Source organism: Nannobrachium achirus (assembly GCF_963921795.1).
Source record: "Nannobrachium achirus genome assembly, chromosome: 21".
Taxonomy (NCBI): Eukaryota; Metazoa; Chordata; class Actinopteri; order Myctophiformes; family Myctophidae; genus Nannobrachium; species Nannobrachium achirus.
Genome location: NC_137828.1, coordinates 21,067,206 through 21,087,990, shown reverse-complemented (window position 1 = coordinate 21,087,990; position 20,785 = coordinate 21,067,206). Strand labels below are relative to the sequence as shown.

General features: G+C 44.0%; 1 protein-coding gene across 1 annotated transcript in view; it reads right to left on the bottom strand.

The window, feature by feature from the left end:
- The window catches only part of ctnnd2a (catenin (cadherin-associated protein), delta 2a), a gene marked incomplete at both ends in the record, with an annotated part of 625,519 nt that overhangs the window by 80,256 nt on the left and 524,478 nt on the right, over positions 1-20,785 (bottom strand). The window contains 2 exons of the mRNA XM_080752281.1: positions 4,430-4,580; positions 15,899-16,072. Coding sequence (XP_080608407.1) covers positions 4,430-4,580; positions 15,899-16,072 — 325 coding nt within the window. The remainder of the gene's footprint in view (positions 1-4,429; positions 4,581-15,898; positions 16,073-20,785) is intronic.

The window sequence follows — 20,785 nt, the reverse complement described above, 5'->3', positions numbered from 1 at the left end:
TATGCAGCAGATGAGCTTAGCGCTAGATTACTATACAGCAAAGTGCTGTCAATTAATGCGCTAATGGGTGTTTGATGTGACCCTGTGAGTACCCAGAGCGCTATGGAGCTCTCTGTAATGGGGACTAAATGTGCGCGTTGTGCACTGAAACTCTAATTAACCACGCCATGAAGAGAGGGCTCCGGTAACAACAGGGCACTCTGCCCACCACGGTTGATGTCGCCTGTACATCCTCGCTGTCGGGTGGAGACCTTGTATGTCCAAAACAGTTACTATTCGGCCTGGGCTGTGGTCCAGCGGTCCAGGCCCCTAGGCTGATGTGTAGCCTGACAGCGCATCGCGGGTTCGAGTCCCGTTTCCAACGATCTTTGCTGCATGTCTCTCCGCATTTCTCTACCTGTTTCCTGTCTGTATCTATCTAATGTATATCTATAAATAAAGTAGTCTTGCGTAGCCAGACAACCATTCCACAATCTCCGAATGCTATATAGAGTCTGTACTACAGCTCCTGAATGGCGAGTAATGGAAGCTGGCATTTCCGTTCATGAAACAATATTTTAAAATGTCATGTCTGCTAAGGAGCAATCTAAATATGCTTAGATGATTTTTATTCAGATTAGGATAAATGTGCGCGATGTGTGACGGAAACGGAAGTGAGGAGGAGGCTTCACTTCTGCTTTAACCATTTCTCATAGTTCTTTTAACGTTATTCCAGACTGTATGACGGGAGCATTTGCAAATCGCGGAGTCAACAGTCTGGCCACGCAAGACTATAAATAAAGCCCAAAAAGCCAACCAAAAAAATATGTATATAAAAAAAGAAATACTGTTAGGGAAATGGAAAGAAGAACCTGTGTTGTGTTATTGGATCCAATGTAATCGTTCATCAGTTCAGTATTCATAAAACCCAAAGACAGATACTGTAACAACTGTCACTTTCAGAATCCTCCCCCCCCAAAAAAACGGTGTGACGTGTTGTAGTTTTTGCTACTGTTGTGTAGACACTGTAGCACGAATAGTAATTTCGTCATTTAATGACGAAATATCATACAACTTTTAAGTATGAAGATACAAGGTTTCAGGCCAACATTGACGATGTGATATTTGTGATAGTGGCACGTTTCTTTGCAGTTAAGCGCTGTGATATACAGCCTCCCACATAATGACATAATGGACTCTAGTCACAAATAAATAGAAAGAGCAACATCATTTAACCGCCATTAACCGACCTCAAACCCTATATACTTTGTTGACCTGGGGACCCCCAGGGTCTGTCGTTGTTTGCCTTTACACCAGGGATTCCCAACCTTTCTGACAGTGTATAAATGGGCCCAAATGGACTGCCCACCTCCCTCTGCAGGCACGTGCACACATAGACATCAAAGGGGGCTTGAGCCCCTGCCCTTTTACCCGTCTGTAAAAAGTGCCCTCTCCAGACCACAAACGTGTTTTTTTACTATGGTGAAAGAAATGCAAATGCCCTCTTTCCTTTCCATGCCATACCTGAAGGCAGCATTCAAGATAGTCGCCTTGTCCAAACTCTCCTGAACTTGAATTCAGCATCTTATGTTGAAAGAATTGCTCTCTCCGATTAGAAATCCATGCCCTACGCCACATCCTCAGTATTGACTTGATTATACTTAATTCAGTGTGTGGTAGCACAAAAAATAGCCGACTTCCAAGCTCACAACGCGTCGCAGCGTGACGCATTGGGAGCTTGGAGGTCGGATATTTCAGGTATTTTCACCAAAAGGCCCTTTTAGAAATGTCAGCCCCTGCCTCTCTAACATTCTCTGCACGTCCCTGTCCCTCATGGGTTAGTGTCCTTGAGCAAGACACTGAACCCCCTAACTGTTCCAGATGAGCATGGTTTCCTCTGCCATCGGTGCATGAATGTGTGTTTGTGCAGTGTGTGTGTGTGTGTGTGTGTGTGTGTGAATGGGTAAATGTAATGCACATTGTAAAGTGCTTTGGAGACAGGCATGATAGAAATGCACCATTTACCGTTCTACCCTTTGGGATTCCCTAGAGCTGGGTACGTTCCTCATAGAGCTGTGTGGTATTATTGTCTCGCGTTTTGAAGCTCTCCATCGCAGCAACAATTAAACTGTGCCGCTGCTGGGAGTTGGATCTCCACTCAGAATATTGTGTGTAGATGCTCATCCATCCAGAGCTAAATGGATCCCTGTAGGTGCATTACACCCAGTTCAACTAGAACAGGGCTGTGTTGGATACAGCTGCTGCAGGCTTGCCATAATTGCAGCTCTGCAATTTATTATTAAAGGCAAAAGGCCACAGCTCAGTTTAATTACTTGAACCCCGGGCATGCCTATTCTGGCTGGAACATTCACCAAAGGGTTATAATTTGGCATTCCCATAAACAATAAATATGTTTAAAAAAATGTTGAACAGAACAGTTTTGTGATGTCGTGGAGGACGTCCAGCCTTTATATTACGTGTCGTGAAGTACTGGCAATACAGTTTACACCTAGGAGCTGACTCCGTGCACAGAGAATAACCAATAACTACGTGCATGTAAAGGCTGAACCCTAATGTGAAAACAAATTGCATTATTAAACAATATTGAACATTTTTAGGAGGGGAATTTGCGTCTGTAGTACTGTGTCTAGTAATGTGTCTAGTAGCCATGGAGAGAGGATATTACCCCATTTGCTCCACCATCATCGAACCACACAATTCACAATGCGGGCAAATGTTTGCAAACACTCTTACTGTATCCAGAGTGACATACACGTTTGAGAGCTAAATAAGCAAAAGCACTCTAGTCAACAAACAACAAAATAGTCACAGAAGTTGAGAAAGATGTAGAGAACAATGCAGTGAGTGCCTCAGAACCTACTACTACTATACTGTATCAACACTTTTACCTATTATGTTTAAAATAGATGCATGCTAGTAGCCAACATTAGTATTTAGTTCACCTTTAGTTTACCCTGGTACAGTCCTGTTGAGTTAAACAATGAGAGAGGGCGAGATCATTTAGCGACCTACAACCGGGTCGCGACGTGGTCGGTAGTTTTCAGCGACCGGGTCGCTAAATCAACCGACTGGGACGGTAAAACCACCGACCGGGACGCTAGAACCACCGACCGGGACGCTAAAACCACCGACCGGGACGCTAAAACACCGACCGGGTCGCTAAATCGACCGACCGGTACGCTAAAACCACCGACCGGGACGCTAAAACCACCGACCGGGTCGCTAATTCCACCGACCGGGACGCTAATTCCACCGACCGGGACGCTAATCCAGCGACCGGGTAGGTAAATCCACCGACCGGTGGTCGCTTCCACCGACCACCGGGCTACTAACCCTAACCCTAACCCTAAACCTAACCTCAGTAACCTTACCTCAGTTAGGCTAACCTGCCACGCAACCTCCCGACCGGGTCGCTAAATCACCGACCGCGTCGCTAAATCACCGACCGCGCCGCTAAAGCGAGCGACCGGGTCGCTAAATCGACCAACTGGGGCGCAAAATCTTCCGACCGGGTCACTAGATGTACCAACCGGGTCGCTAAATCTACCGACCTAAAACTGCAGGCAGGTCGGTAGATTTAGCGACCGGGTCGGTCGATTTAGCGGCGCAGTCGGTGATTTAGCGACCCTGTCGCTCGATTTAGCGACCCGGTCGCTCGATTTAGCGACCCGGTCGCTGAAAACTACCGACCACGTCGCAACCCGGTTGTAGGTCGCTAAATGATCTCGCTCCTACTGTAAACAATCCTGGGCAAGACAGCAGCACACAAAGTTACTGTACACATTTAACAGATGAAACTAGAACTGCACTCTGTCGAGGTGCCAACTTGCACTTTGTGCACAAACCTGTGTGCCAGCAGAGCGTCATCACCAGGAATGGCTGACGTTGCCAGAAATGCTGGTCCCTGATTGGGCTACGGGCTTAAACGAAGAAGGACACCGACATACAAACCCAGCCGATCGCAGTACTTGCGTGCTCTGCTGGCACAAGTAATAACACTAAATCAACATAAAACATAAAATCCAAAACACTGAACCGAGTTCAAATGCCAGGACATGAGCAGACAGATACATATTTAGGCCTAACCTATAGAATAGGGCTAAATCAGAAATTAGCCTACAAAACAAATATGTTGCTACATACTGTACATGTACTGTAAGCCCCTCCCAAACAGCAAAATGTGTTCCCGGCCTGAATGGGTTAATAATAACATATTCATTTGGGGGGGTTCTTGAGAATGAAATGAAATGTTTGAGAACCACTGGTTTAAACAACATCACACAGCAAGCAAAAAGTAAGCAACTACGTTTAGAAACACCTTAACGCTTAAAAGACAACTACCAGTGTAACATTTACAAGCAACATTACAGAAAAACAAGCCCAAAGTCGCTTATGATAAGCAGCAGACCCGGTAAACACTGCTACTCACCAATGAGCTCCTTGTTCCTGACGTCCAGGGCCATGTTCCGCAGCGCGGTGGCCACGGCACACACCACCCTGTCGTTGTCTATTCTCAGCAGCTCCACCAGGATGGGGAGGCCCTTCTCCTTACGCACCGCCGCCCGGATGTACACCGACCACTGGAAGGAGAGACCACAGTTATTATAGTTAACTAACAGGATGGGGAGGCCCGAACACTGGAAGGAGACACCACAGTTATTATAGCTCAGTGTTTCTCAAACGTTCAAATTTCAAGGTCTCCTTTTAACTCTGACAGTGTACAAATGGAACCAAATGAACCCTAACAGGTTCATTTGGTTCCATTTGTACACTGTCAGAGTTACAGACTTTTAATGAATTTAGACCCCCTTAAAGGAAGCCACAGAGTCCCTGGAATCCACTTTGAGAACCCCTGTTATAGCTAACTAGAAAGATGCAATTGTCTCCATTGTGTTGTTTCTACACTGCTGCTGCAAGTTATCTTACAGTATGTAACAGTATACAAGATGTAACCATAAAGAAACCGTGAACACCTTAATACGAATACACCTTTGCGTGATTTTAGGGCAAAATCTGTAGGAGCAGTGTCCAAAAATGTGTTTTGCAAGAATCGGCCGCATGGTGGCGCTAGAAGAGGGCCATGTGAGGAATGAGGGGTGGAGGTTGTGGTTTGGCAGCCAAGGAGTGTGTGTGTGCAAAGATTGGCATGGATAGGGGCGACGGTGGCGGAGATATGAGTAGGGCAAAAGTGTGACGTGTGATGTGTCTGACAGATAGACAGACAGAGAGACTGACAGACAGACTGACAGACAGCCGGTGGAGGTTTTGATGGTAACTGCGACCTGATGGTCGCAAAAAAGCAAATTAAAGGTTTATGTTAAATCAAGGATTCTCCAACTTGTGGGCTGTGACTGTGAGGATACTGCATGCGGGAGTTGGGCGGCTGTGAACAGTTCAGGAACCTGCCTACTAGTGACATGGGTATATGCGGGTTCCGCATCTTCTATTTTGTTTAATTTATATTAATGCGAGAGCACAGAAACAGAAGACATTGTTCTTGCATTAATAAAATACAAAAATAAACTGGAAAACCGGGCAGACTTCACTGCTTCTAATCAGTTGAGGATATAAATCCTTCAGTGTGTGCTCAGCCAGAAAGGAAGGAGAACAAACACGTGCACCTGCAGGAACATGTATTAAACTGTGTTGGCAGCAGCAGCTCAAACCCAGGGCTGCAGTATGCAGGCAGCACAATGACTTTGACTCGCACGCACACACACGCGCACGCACACACAGAGTAACGCATCTACAGTAGGTACTTTTATTGAACTTGCGAATTTCCATGTTTCGATACTTAATAGTAATAATTAGTTATTTGTTATTATTACTTTGAAGTAAGTAAGGTGAACTGAAGACTCACCTCTTCAGACTCCACCTAAACCCATAGCACTACTGTAGCACTCCCCCTTCCCTCAATGACCATACATGAAGCTAAATAGCATTTTTAGGTTTTAGAAGTTTTTTACTGATTAGGTGCGTGGTCTACCTATGTTATTGTTTTTCTAGATTGATGTTTCTATGCATTTGTTATAGACCCTATTGTTGTTAATGTACTGAGTACTGACATATTATCTTGCTTATTATTGTTACAGTTACTGTCAAAACCTCGACCAGCTGTCAATCTGTCAGTCAGTCTGTCACACGTCACACTTTTGCCCTGCTCATATCTCCGCAACCGTTGCCCCGATCCATGCCACATTTTGCACACACACTCCTTGCCTGCCAAACCACAACCTCCACCCTCACATAGCCCTCTTCTAGCGCCACCATGAGGCCGATTCTTGCAAAACACATTTTTGGACACTGCTCCTACGAATTTTGCCCTAAAATCACGCAAATTGGTACACACTTGCTCTACACTCATGTCATCAACATGGATCTGTCCCATTTAGCGCCACCTTCAGGCTGATTTTTTAAAACACATTTTGGACACTGCTCCTACAGATTTTGCCCTAAAATCACGCAAATCGGTACACAGTATGTCTACACTCATCTCACCACCATGGATCTCTCCCATGTAGCGCCACCATCAGGCTGATTTTTTCAAACACATTTTTGGACACTGCTCCTACACATTTTGGCCTAAAATCACACTGCGACATGACGGTCGCTTATCTCCCGATTAGGGAGTCTTACTGGTAGTGATGTGTATTACCTGCTTATTGTAAGTCACTTTGGATTAAAAGCGTCTGCTAAATGCCTAAACTGTAAACTGCAATGTTCGCTCCCATTGGGGGAATTCAATGTTCAGCTGATGGCTGCCTCGAGGGGAGCAGTTAGGAGTTCAGTGTCTTGCTCAGGGACACTTCCACACATTGCAGGCCACTAAGAAGCTATTTCTTGTTTTCTAGTCGCTTCTATTGCTTCACTTTGGTCGCGCTGGTCAGCGTTGGAGAAAAAACATGTCACACCAGAATCTAGGCAAAACACCTGGAAAAAGTCCCAAAACCAAACACCCAAAACATATCCGTGTCTCCGGACAACATCAACGCTGATTGGCTGTTAGGACGCGATGGGAGGAGTCGGGGGGAAGTCGGGGAGGAGCTTGGGGCCATTTGAGTCGTTCGCGTCGCACCATTCGCGTCGTTCGCACTGTGCCCGTTCGCGCCCCGCCCGGTCGCACGTCGTCTTGTCTTTGCATTCACTTTGTATGTAATTGCGCCTCTCGAACCATCCCGGTTTGAAAGCAGCATCTGAGGCAAATACTGTAGTTCTCCATCTACTCCACAATAATTATTTGACAGATTATTTTACCATTTCCTTTGCATATTTAGATTGTAGTCCAGGGCTTTAGTTTAGATAAAATGGTAATTTCAAGCTAATTGGTATATTTACATGTAAGTAGTATTATGTCTGGGGTTTGTTTGGTGGGGGGGGGGGGTGTTCTTATAAGTTGTCATCTGAACCCTCGTCGTTGGTGCAGGCACATCTGATTCAAAAGTTACAACCAAAAACATTGGTGGTGGCTGCCATATTGGATTTGGCTACTATGGTGACCTCGAAGGCCGCCAGCTCTGGCGCCCTAGCATGCCCTCGACTCGGGCGCCCTAGCATGCCCTGCTATATCTGCATCTAAAAGTACCAAAATGTGGTGCTTTTAGACTGATTAGGGCGAAATATACAGTACCTAAGGCCCGTGGCTAATTGTTACAAATAAAAATCTTACCTGGCTTTTACTTGTAACATAGTATTTATACATTGTGGTATTGATACTTTTACTTTGACTAAATGTGTCCCAGCACCCCCAGCAGCCAGTCATTGCAATTTTTTTCATTTTCATTTTTTCATTTCATTTGAAAGCTGGGGATCATAGCTACAAAATGATATATTGGTTGTGGAGATTGACCCAACAGTTTTGAAGATATGGCTTATAGAATGATGCCATGCTGAAATAGGACTTTTGAGATATTCAAGTTTTAAATACATTTCTAACCTGCAATGACCTGACTCCGCCACATGGGGAGCAATCTTCAATTCAATCTTCAATTCAAAGAAGCTTTATTGGCATGAGAACACAAACGTTTACACAGTGGTGGAAAAAGTACCAACATTTTATAATTAAGTAAAAGTATCAATTCTGCAATGTAGAATCACTCTGTTACAAGTAAAAGTCCAGAATTAAAAATGTACTTGAGTAAAAGTACAAAAGTATTGGTATCCAAATGTACTTAAAGTACCAAAAGTAAAAGTACAAAATGTTTGAAAATAGCAGATCTACAAGCTCACAACGCGTCGCACCGCAATGCGTTGTGAGCTTGTAGATCGGCTATTTTCAAATAGCCTTGGTATAACATAGGGCTAAAGTGGTTTATGTATGTTTTAAAATGTAGTTATTGCTCTCTAAAAAGATAATGCCACAACAGCATCTCAAGCATTATTGGGCTAAATGTAAAGACGCTACGCTGCGCCAACCGTGAATTCAACACAATCTGCTGTTACGCAGTTTAACCAATTTGCTACATACGTCTACACAAACGGTCAGATTACAAAGATAAATTGCTTATTGAAGGCTCACAGATGTCACCATAGGGTACGCTCCAGCAGGATGTCCCGTAATGATCGTATTATTTAATGAGGAGCATTTTAATCCGATCGGTCGTCGTTTCCTTAAAAAGGTATTAATGTATCTAAGTGCAGTACACCTCGCAACCGATGGGGTCGCATGGCTGAAAAACAACAGAAAATGGCATCTGATCGGATTAAAATGCAGTTTATTAAACAATACGAAAGATACGGGTAATTCTGCTTGAGCGTACCATACTGTGACATCTGTGAGACTTCAGTAAGCACGTTATCTTTGAAATATGAAGGTTTTTGTAGACGTACGTAGCAAATAGGATTAACTGCTCAACACGAGGTTGAAGTGAATGTATTACGTGCGCAACAGGGCTAACTGTGCTAAATGTAGCATAATCAGTGTTTGTGTAACTTTAGTCAGAAGGATTATCTGACCTGATAATAAAACACAATCTACAGGCTTAACCGCCTCGCGTTGTGAGCTTGTAGAAGAGAGCAACAATAGAGTTGGGTCACGTTTTATTTGTTTATAGCCTGCAGCTAGCGCTGCAGCTAGCGCTAGCTAACGCTAGCTAGCGTTAGCCGTTAGCCACTCATAGCCAGTCAACCAGAATAGTCTACTCTAAAGTCAACTTTCCGACGGCGAGTGAACGATTGCATTCCATCCATGTTTTCTTGGCTGTCAATTTATTGTCCAAAAAAACAAACGCCCTGAACGTTAGAATTAGATAGTTTAGGACGACACTGATCTATTGCCATACCCAATGCTAAGCTAACTCAGTGACAAAGGAAGCTTCCGCACGCATACGTCACAGACGTCTCCAGGCCGCTCCAGGCAGGAACGGATCATTCACCAGCGTAGAAGAAGAAACAGCGGAAGAACGGCGGAAGAATAATAAATAAAATAATACACTAAATCATACATTACGTGGTTAATAATTGTTCATTTGGAACACACGTGGCATTAAATTAATGGGATAAATACTGTGGGTTGCATCGCTAAGTAATGGAGTCCCGATATTACCGCATTTGGCTACAAACGGCTAACAAAGGCTGGCTAGTTAGCATTTTAGCTAATATAAACTGGGAGGACTAACAGAATTATGTACCGATCTCTCACATTAATTAAAAAAAGTCTTATTTACATGCAGAGTTAAGCTCTGGCGTTTAAGTGAAATGTAGCCTAGATATTATGAGATGCTGTTGTGGCATTATCTTTTTAGAGAGCAAAAAAAAATAAAAAATCATTTTGGCTGTAGGGAATAATGACAGTCCCCGAGATGACTGGCTGCTGGGGGCGCTGGGCCACAAATACTTGGATGAGTAATGAGTACTGAGTGCATGAGTATTGCATAAAGATGTACACACACACACACACACACACACACACACACACACACACACACACACACACACTCGCGCACATGCGGTAATTCACTGAAATAGAAGATGTGATTTCCTGGAGTCCACCTGCACCCCCCTCTCTCTCCCTCTCCCGTGTCTGTTTCTATCTAGCAGTGTCTTCCATCTCTCTCCGTCTCTCGCTCCCTTGCTCCCTCTGTTATGCAGCACCGGGGAGCCAACGGGGAATAGAAGGCAAGGCCGGAGCTTCTCGACAAGCCTAAAATCACATTCACACACCTCCTCCCACACACATTTACAAGACCCCAGAGACGTCGCCCTTCCTTGCCGTAGAGCACTCCTCTTTTTCTCTACCGCCGTTTGAACCGTTTAGTTGAGAGGGGACTCTGCACAACATACTGTACCTGCATGCAGTGCTGGAAAATATATATTATTTATCTAGCACTGCTGTCGTGCACTGCTTTTTTCAATGATTACTGTAATTTGAATAATATCATTACACCCACGGACGGCTGCCCGCGTCTATTAATTGCCGTAACAAATTTGGATGGTTGTTATTTTAAGTCTATCGTCCATCAAGACGTTTATCAAAGAGTAGGCATAATGCTATGCAAGGGATAATATCCGCTCCGCCGGTTGTTGTTGACAAATAACTGCCGATGAAGTCGAGGTGTTTAATCATCCTGAAGAGAGTTATTGTCAACAACAACGGGTGGAGCGTATATTATCCCGCTTTTTACATGGCTACTTAAAGGAGTAGTTCAACCCCAAAATGATTGTTTTCTATTGATTACTCACGCCATGGACACTTGTCGCATTCCTAAGACAATAATTTGATTACAATAAATGTACCCCCATTCATTTAGAAATGTGCAGTTACCCTCTATACACACGTTTGTTTACTGCCGAGTGAGAAAACATTGTTACACATTAAGTTAATTATCTGGGGACCCTCCAAAATAATTTGGGGACCCCACCGGGGGTCCCGACCCACAGGTTGAGAACCACTGATTTACACAATCCAGCATGGTGCATCCATGCACACTATTGCACTTCAGTTTGTTGTCCATGGATGTATCTATGGCAGTGGATGGATCTGGGGACGGCCCACACAAGTATCGGTGAGGTGCTAAGTCCATGAAAGATATTGGTGCATCTTGGGAATGGCCCAAGATGCACCGCAATCTTTCATGGGTAGATGTGACTCATGGGGGCTAGTAATGTTGTAAAGAAATAGCCGACTTATTGTGTTGAAAAAGACATATTTAATCCACTTGTACGCATGCCCCCATCCACCAAAATCATTAAAATCGCTAACACGATAGAAAGAAGTGAATGAAAACATTTTAACACACAAATCTTCTTTTCTCTTATTACAATCTAAAATATGAACCCTTGTTCCAAAAAAATAAAAAATAAATCAACGTTTCGACCAGGTAAGGTCTTCTTCAGGGAATGAGGGAGACCTTACCTGGTTTTCATTTAAATAAATCATGCATTGTAGCCACGAGTGTGAAGCCTTTTCAGTTCCAAGAGAGAAATATACAGCATCCAATACAACGTGACGTCTGAGCAATGAGCCATCGGCCTACTTTCTGTCAACAATGATCCAGTTGATCCAAGTCTAGCCAGATCAATTCCTCCGTCCTCAAGGCAATTACACTTTTGTTCATTCTGAAGGGCCATGTTTGAGATGATTGAGTCCTGGAGATGTTTATCTTTTCCCAAAGTCGGTTTCTTTCACTCACTGTCTGTCCTGATGAAGGTCTAACGACCGAAACGTCGAATAAAGAGCAATGTGTTTTTAACAAAGTGCAACAAAGTTTCACTCATGTGAAACCCCTGAATTCCCCACCAAGGTTTGAAGGTTGAACATATTTTGTGCCAGGGACCGCCCTTCAAGACGTGTGTTAAAGTATTCAAAATTGTTCGCATTATTTCAAGATCATTACTTCGGTTAATCTTAAATCAGGAGCGTTCATTTTCCGTACAGAAAGTTCATCCAAAATATGCTTTAAAGCTGCACTATATAACTTTCCTGTTCTATTTTATTTTATTTTTTATCCCAAGATTTTGTAACCCATTTTTTTCACCCAGTGCCAATTACCTAACCTGTAATCCTGGATTCTGCTCTCCCTCTGCCATGCCTGGGGAGACAACGGACTGACCTCATGCTTCCTTCAGTGCATGAGTAGTCCAAGTTGTTTCTTTTCACCTGAAAGGGGGGATTTCCCCGGTTTGGATGTAACGCGTGGAAGGAACACGTTATTCCAACCAGTTCCTTTCCCCTCCATCAGGCGCCCCGGCTGGCCAGGGGGAGGCACTTTAGAGACCATGATTACTGCATGTTTTTGTGAGGGTATCTACCCTAGAAGACATGAGGAGAACATGCAAACCCCACACAGAAAGGCCCTTTCGCCAACCACACCTAGGGTGTGGGCGCTGATGACGCGGAGGAGAGAAGACGCCCCCAGCACCAACAGTGTCCCCCGGCGGGAGTCGAACCCATGGACCTTCTAGCTGTGAGGCAACAGCGCTTCCAACTGCGCCATTGTGCCCCCATAACTTTCCTGTTCTACCTCAGATTCAAGCCAGGGTCTCCTGTGCCAGTGCTGATTCTTTTTATTTTGTTAATTCACACGCACGCACGCACGCACGCACGCACACGCACACACACACACGAAGAGCTTTAATAGGCTAAACTAAAAACAACTGACTTACAAGCTGTGTGTTGCAGGTAAGTCAGTGTCAGGGGGTGATATATTCATGAATGTCCATTGCACCACCTTTTCAAGGTCTTTTCAAGGTCATTCCGGGCGTATGCTCCTGTGCCACACTCCCACTCTCCCTTATATTAATGTGATGGAACAGCCCGTAACAAAACACTAATAACCTCATTACAACAGGATAAAATCCTTGTTTTCGGATGGAAAAGTCATTATGTCCATTATGTTATTTTTATTTTATTATTTATTATTTATTATAACACATTTTAAAATAGTGAACATAGCCGATCTACAAGCTCTCAGGGCATTGCACCGCGATGCGCCACAAGCTTGTCGATCTGCTGTTTTCACTACGTTTGAAATATGGTACGAGGTTTCGATATTATCCCTATTCACGGCCCGCCCACTCAGCAACTTCCTGGTGCTGACGTCACGTTTTGAAGGGTAAAACCCTGCTAAAAGCCCATAGAGTTAACACAGAAATCGCACATTTAATGCAATTTCCAAATAGTAAAGTATAACATACGGCTAGCATGATCAAGAACACAAGATAGTAAAAGGCACAAAGCATTATAATTTACTTTACAGTTCGAAATAATGATTTGTTGGCTTTAAGTCTAGCAATTTCTGTGTTATTTTACCATCATCCGTTCAAAGCTGACATCAGCACCAGGAAGTTGCTGAGAAATTTGCTGAGTGGGCGGGCTGTGAATAGGGCTTATTATGACCTTGCAGATTATCTGATTAAACCCCAGCTGTGTTTACTAGCATGGTTAGCAATTTACTGTATTATTAAATAACTACAAAAAACGTGTTTGTTTGTTTACAAGTAGGAGATGTCTGCGCGCTTCAGCCAGCAGATCGGTAGAAGGACTCGTTGGTGCTCAACAAGGACAAACTATATCAAAAAGACATATTACCTGGGCACTTCAAAAATGACTACCCAGATAAAAAAGATGGAGCACTCAACTGGTCTGCACGTTCATTTATTAGAGCGACAGGGTGACTGACGTTTCGAAGTTTAGTCTTCCTCAGAGACTCTGAGGAAGACTAAACGTCGAAAAGCTTTATGCCCCGTTTTCACTGAGTCAAACTTCTGGAAGTTTTTTCCAAAATGACGGCAATTATTTTCGGACAAGCAGGTGCACGCAAGGAGCCAATATTAACAGTTAAAGCATTGTAATTGGGATTGAAAGCTTCAGAATCCATATTGCATTCGAATGTTATGTAAGCCTGCCAAACACAGAAGACAGACGTCTATTTCTTTCTACAATCTCCAGCCTATACGGCCGCGGTGCTGAGAAATGCAAGCTTGCTAGATCAATTCATGGTTCAAAATTATTTGTAGGCTACTCTATAGCCTATTTGTAATTAAGCTGTGTGGGTTTTGATACAAGTCCGATCTGGAGACAGGAGACGGGACGCGATGCGCTCGTAATGTGATGAAAGCTGGAATCTTTACCAACTCTTTTTGCGGTGCTATAGCCTATTTTTTGTCTGATTGGGACGCAATGCGCTCATTAGGCCTATGCTGTGATGAAAGTTGGAAGCTACCAACTCAATGAGCTGCATCATTAGTTAATAGTTTATCGTCGTAAAGTGTTTTACTGAGCAGCGAGAGTCGAGGAATACGAGTGGATGACCAGCATCCATCGGTGATGCGTGAAGAAAAAAAAAACAAGCCCACAATCCCACATGTGCAACACGTAACATGTTGCATAAGCGATCCTTTCTGAACCTTATGTGACACATAAGGTTCACATGTGTTGTTTCATGAAGAATATTTCTTGTAACTTGTTAAATCCATTGGTGAGAGAGAAAAGGAGAGACGAACAGACGTGAGTTGCTGCTGCTTTAGCAAGCGACCAAGCGTCCAGACAGTGTGGTGAGCACTGGTTCCGTTGCCATGTCTGCTAATTATAAGCGACTGTGGTCTTGATTTCCATAAAGTTGCTTGTATATATTGATCGTTTCTGGCTGCGTTTTATTTGTTGTGATCTTTTAGATCGGTAATTGTCAAGTAGCTGATGTGGTGATGCTTATAGTTTTAAATTGCTTGTGTGGCCTAGATAATATCACTTTTTGTGGCTTATTTTCGTACACCTGGTTGCTTATTTCTGTCGCAAAGTCTGGCAACACGGACTTTCATACCGCGACAATGGTGTAGTGAAAACTATGTATTTCATGGCTATGCCAGCATTTTTGCTCATGTGAAAACACCCAAAGAACAAAACTCCCGGCAAGTTGAAAATGATTATGCTAATTATTTTGCAGGAAAAATTCCGGAACTGTAGTGAAAACATGCCTTTAGTTGGCAGACAAAACTACTGTAGTGCTCCCAGGAATACCATCCCATGATGGCTGATTTTCTGCTTGCTTGCCTGCTTTTTCACCTTGGTGTTTAGGCTATCACCAATCATGGATTCATGTGTATTCTGCTTGTACACAATCTTCTGTCACGCGTTTTTTTTTAAGACATTAAACAATGTTCTGAGCCGAGCACTGTCGTATGCTCGCTCGCACGCACTCCCGTATCGTCTCTCGCAGGCAACTGTGGACTGAACCTACAGCCCATGGGAAGGGATTGTGTAGGGGGCGGAGACTGTGTCTTAGCAACACTGTGTTAAGCCAATTAGCTGCTTACAAACAGCGCAGCGCCCCTCACAGCAATGGGATGCAGCACTTGTCTCAGAGGAGAGCAGAGTGGAAGCTCTCTGACAGGCAGAATCGCTGTCATTTCTCAATTAAATCATCCCGTCATTCATATTTATCCCCCAATCTTCAAATCAGTTCAATACGGGACACGTCTTTTAGTTTCCAAAAAAGGGACGATCCCGTATTTTACGGGACGGTTGGTAACCCTAGCCATGCCCAACGCGGAAGTGCTCTCTCTTTGTTTTGTTTTCACCAGCGTCGGCAGGTTAGCTACTCACCAGGTTAGCATTCACCAGCGTCGGCAGGTTAGCTACTCGCCAGGTTAGCATTCACCAGTGTTAGGGTTAGGGTTAAGGTTAGGTTTAGGTGGCCGGACCAACGGACCAATCACAGCACGTCCTTGCACAAGCTCCTCCCCCTACTCTACTCAGCTCCGGTAGGAATAACACACTCGCGACAGAGAGAGACAGAGAGAGAGACAGAGAGAGAGAGAGAGGGAGAGGGAGAGAGAGAGAGATGCTGGCTGTCAGACATGTGGTCTTCAAGAGAGGGAGGTTTTGGTCTGTTCGGCCCAGTACTACTTCTTCCACCACGGAATGGGTTTAAACTGTTTTGCGTTTTTGTTTCTTTCACTGTACCTTCCAGCTTCCGGCTGCCAGGTTTTGCAGCGCTCCGGCGGCTCCCTCCAGGGTGTCGGGGTTGGAGCACTCAGACAGCAGGGTGAGGTAGGGCTTGACGATGGTGGGGTGCCATAGCATCTGCACGCCTTTAGGGGGCTCCGCCGCGTCCGGAAAGGGTCCCACACCGTCCCACTGCGAGAGAGAGGCGCCACAACAAATCAGAAAAACAGTTTGTTATTGTCACAGGCTTACAAATGTAAAGATTAATAGGAGCAATTCGTTTTTTTGTACAAGCTCCCCCGATTTGTTGTTTTCAGAAAAGAAAGAAAATAGTGGGAGGGGAGGAAGAGGAGAAAAACGAAATAAAAAAATATTTCAAAGAAAAATCAGGGTTTGTACATAATGTCGTTGCTATCTGTCAGAAACCTTGTATCTCCTTCATATACAGTATACTTTTTGAGCAGTGGTAGACCGCTCCATAGCATGGCTGTGTGTGTATCCGTGTATCCGTGTATGTATGTATGTGTGTATGTAGCGTGAATACCACTGGTGGCCAGAGAGGGTGCTGCTGAGTCTAGCCTGAGCATCAACTGCAATAGGCCTACACACACACATTCTCTCTCGCACGCACGCACGCACGCTAGGGTGACCAGATGTCCCCCTTTGGGTGGGACAGTCCCACATTTCCCTGACTTTTCAGGCGTCCCCCAAATTGAGACACTGTCCACATTGTGACTGTCAGGCTCTAATAAATCAAGCTAGTCTGGACACATTTATTTTGTTGAGAGAAAAATTTCAAAGGAGCCGCTGCAGCAACGTTGATCTATTCTAAACAAAAGCAAAATAGGTGGAGTAGTCTACTAGAATCAAGCTAGAACACATTTAGGCCTACACGCTAGTTTTAAAAATTAAACAATGTAATTGTTGCATTTTTCCTACAATATCTGTTTTAAACCTGCAAAAATAACATTAGAAATATCCCCAGGCTATAGCAGGTTAATACAAAAAAATATAGGCAGTAGGTTATTAGTCTATCAAGGAATTTTATAGCAACTTAAGTAATAAGTTGCTATTAACCCCATCGCCCGCCCGTCCCACATTGTCCCACACAAGCGGTACTTCTGTCCCTCAAATGAACAATTTGGATCTGGTCACCCTAACGCACGCACGCACGCACGCACGCACGCACGCACGCACGCACGCACGCACGCACGCACGCACGCACGCACGCATTAAACAATTAACACATTGTGTTAATTGCGCACGCGCGCACACACACACACACACACACACACACACACACACACACACACACACACACACACACACACACACACACACACACACACACACACACACACACACACACACACACACACACACACACACACACACACAGTAGTGCTGTTGCGTAGCCTCCACGACCACCGCTCAGTTCACACGGGTGTGATTTTTTGTAAATGAATGCCTACTTCGCGTCATGCTACTGTGTCACAAATAGCCGATACAAGGTGATCTATTTTACCAAAAACATATTAATACTTGCTCGTGACTAAATAATAATGACATTGGATCCCATTTACTGAAAAGTAACCGTTTTGGACTGGACAAGGTTTCCACTCAGCAGCGACAACACACAACACATGACATTTAAGAATAAGCAGTGACTAGGTCCAAAGAGTGGCAATGGTAGGTCCACATAGCAGCAAGTATTTTTTTTGTACTTTTCCGTAAGAGTAATACGCATGAGACTCAGTGTGCAAAGTGGCTGTGCTTTTTGGCTGTTGCTTTTTTTTGCTTTTTTTGCTTTTTATCAAGATGACATGCTTGTCACAGCTTCTATAAAGGCAGGTGCGTGCGTGCGTGCGTGCGTGCGTGCGTGTGTGCCACCGAAAAGACAGCAGAGCCGCGGAGACGGTACGTACGCCCTGACCTATTTTGAAAGTCAAAGTGACTCTGGAGAGACTCTGAGAACACGGCGCCCTGTCACTCTGCGATGATATGAGACGAGAGAGAGAGAGAGAGAGAGAGAGAGAGAGAGAGAGAGAGAGAGAGAGAGAGAGAGAGAGAGAGAGAGAGGTGTAGAGAGTAAAGCAGAGAAGGTGGGAGAACATTTTGGCTCCTGGTGTTCTCAGCAGACACACTTAAAAACTCTCTCTCTCGCTCATCTTTTTCCTTCCTCTCATCCTCACCTGAGGTCTCTTGGCGGTTGAACCTCTCTTCTGGAGGGCTGTGCCCTCGCCTCTCTGCTTGACATGCCCCCCGCCCCCCACACCCCACCATCTCTTGCTGTTGCAAAAACTGAGTAAAACTAGGCTAAAGTGTGCTCTCCCTGAGAGAGGTGTTGTGGCGTGTTGTGTGCCGTGCGCGTGCGTGTGCGTTTGGGCAGATCTGCTACTTTTGATGCTTTCGTGCGACGCTGTAGTATGATCAAGTCGGGGCGTTCGTTTCAATAGTTGAAGCACAAAATAATGCGTAATAATGCGTTCCCAGTCTAAATGGGATGAATCCCATGGGATGGGCCCCATGGGAAGGGCCGGCAGTGAATCCTTGTACCCAGGGCCCAGAATTTGGTGCGACACCCTTGGTTGCGATCACTACCCTGAGCGGATCCGTGCTACAGCCAGAGAGAAAAATAAATAAAAAAATGCATTAATATTTTTTTTATCTTTGATAGTTTAACTTGCCTTGGGCACAAAAAGTTGCAACACAACTGACATAGAGAAGTATTATAGTGGATAGGGTTGGATCCCAATGATCTCATGCTGCTACTGGCCCAGCCAAAAGATATCCATGAAAAAGAACACAAGTTCATAAGGCCAGTGATGAACCGTAACTAGTAGTTTTCCCAAGTACTGTACTTCAAGTACAACTTTGAGGTGCTTATACTTTACTGGAGCATTTCAATCTTTAGCGTTGCACAGGGTGGTTTAGCGAAGGTTCTCTTTAGGTCAGCTTCTCTGTGTTGCTGATCTGAGAGAGCAGGAGGGGTTGTAGGGTTGGATCAGGCTTTGAAGGTATGCGGATGTCATACCTTTGGTTGCTTTGTAGGCCAACACCAGTGTTTTGTACTGTGTGCGGGCAGCAACTGGGAGCACACTAGGGGTGTAACGATATGGTAACTGAATCGAAAAATCGATTTTAATTTGCAATGATCTACAATATAGTTATGCAAAAGCATATATCGTATTGTTTTACAATGCAGATAATCGGTATCGAATTGTTTTGCAGTGCAAATAATTGATTGTATGGAAAATAAGTATTTGTGCCTTGTATTTAGCAATTTTAAGAAGGAAAATGAAAAAGAGGGGTCTAATTACTTTTCTATTCCATATAGCTAGTAGCTACTCTTAGTCTATCAATAAATGTGTGTAATCTCTGTGTTCATGTCAAGGTGTGGGTTTGTCCATATGTGTTGGAAATATAATGTCAATGTATTTGCTAGAGAATCACAGTGTTTACTTACTTATATCCATAATAATAGTTTTTCCCTTAAAAACATGCACTATTGATATGTTTCACTCAGATTTTATTTCTTTGCTAAATAGTTATATCGATTTTAAATCACTGAATCAAATTGTATCGTACCGTCATGACTGAACCAATATCGTCCATGTATCGTGATGCGTATCACGAGGGGCCCTAATAACTTTAGCTATTGAAAAATAGCAGATATACAAGCTCACAGCGCTGCGAGCTTGTAGATCTGCTATTTTCGTGAAAATGTGCGCAAATCTTTGAATATATGTGTTTTTTAAGTGAACATTTGTAACTCAAATTTTGCTTCTGGGGGGGTCCCTGGAACTAAATATTTTGAGATGGGGGTCCTTCACATGAAGAAGTTTGAGCATCACTGACGTGAAAACATAAGTTTCTTGGCACACATTTTCACGATTTTTCAAAAATAGTAGATCTACAAGCTCGCAGCGCGGCACTCTGTGCCGCGCTGTGAGCTTTGTATATCTGCTATTTTTCAATAGTTAACATTCATGGGGGGCCCGCAGTGAATCCTTGTACCCAGGGCCCAGAATTTGGTGTGACGCCCCTGGTTACACCCCTAGAGCATATAAGGGGACCATGAATCCATTCGTGGTCTGGAGTGGCCAAAGGGCCCAGAGGCTCAAGTCCCCTTACGTGTGCACTCTGGTGTTTTTTACGTTCAGGGCAGATGAAAGGGAAATGACCAGAGTGCTGCTGCCGAGACACTGGAGATTTGAAGAGCGGGTGGTGGCATGGAAAGCACACATAAGGGGGCTTGAGACCAGAGGTGTGACTTCAGAAAGAAATAGGGTGTGGGGGGAAAGAAAAGTAGCTCCATTTCTAAACTAGTGAAAACGGTAGATCTACAAATAGATCTTGTAGATCAACTCATTTCACTATTTGTTTGGGGGTAAAAATAGAAAGTAAGTTTGCCTATAATGACATTCCCAAAATTGGGATGCCACTTTGAAAGTGCATGGTTCATAAATGAATGGTGTCATACAATAAAACGCTTATCTAAATAACACATGTCACGTGTAGAGTTGAACAAGCATCACATTAATCTTGCCCGCTCTGTGCACAAATCCATGTTGTACATCAGTGGTTCTCAACCTTTTCAGGGTGTGACCCCCAAAATAGTTACATTTAAACTGGGGCCCCCCTCACCCTGACGAACACTAACAGTTGAGGCATTACATTTTGTAGAACATGGTTTTATTGTGAAAATAGCAGATCTACATGCTCACAAGTAGATCGGCTATTTTCACAATTTCTGCCTCTAATATATGACAATTTGGCCAATGTTTAATTTGTCATTTTAGAGGTATTAAAAAGTCACTATACTGTATGTTGGTTTATTTACTGTTGAGTGAAGTTAAGTTAATCATCTGGGGACCCCCCAAAATAATTTGGGGACCCCCCTGG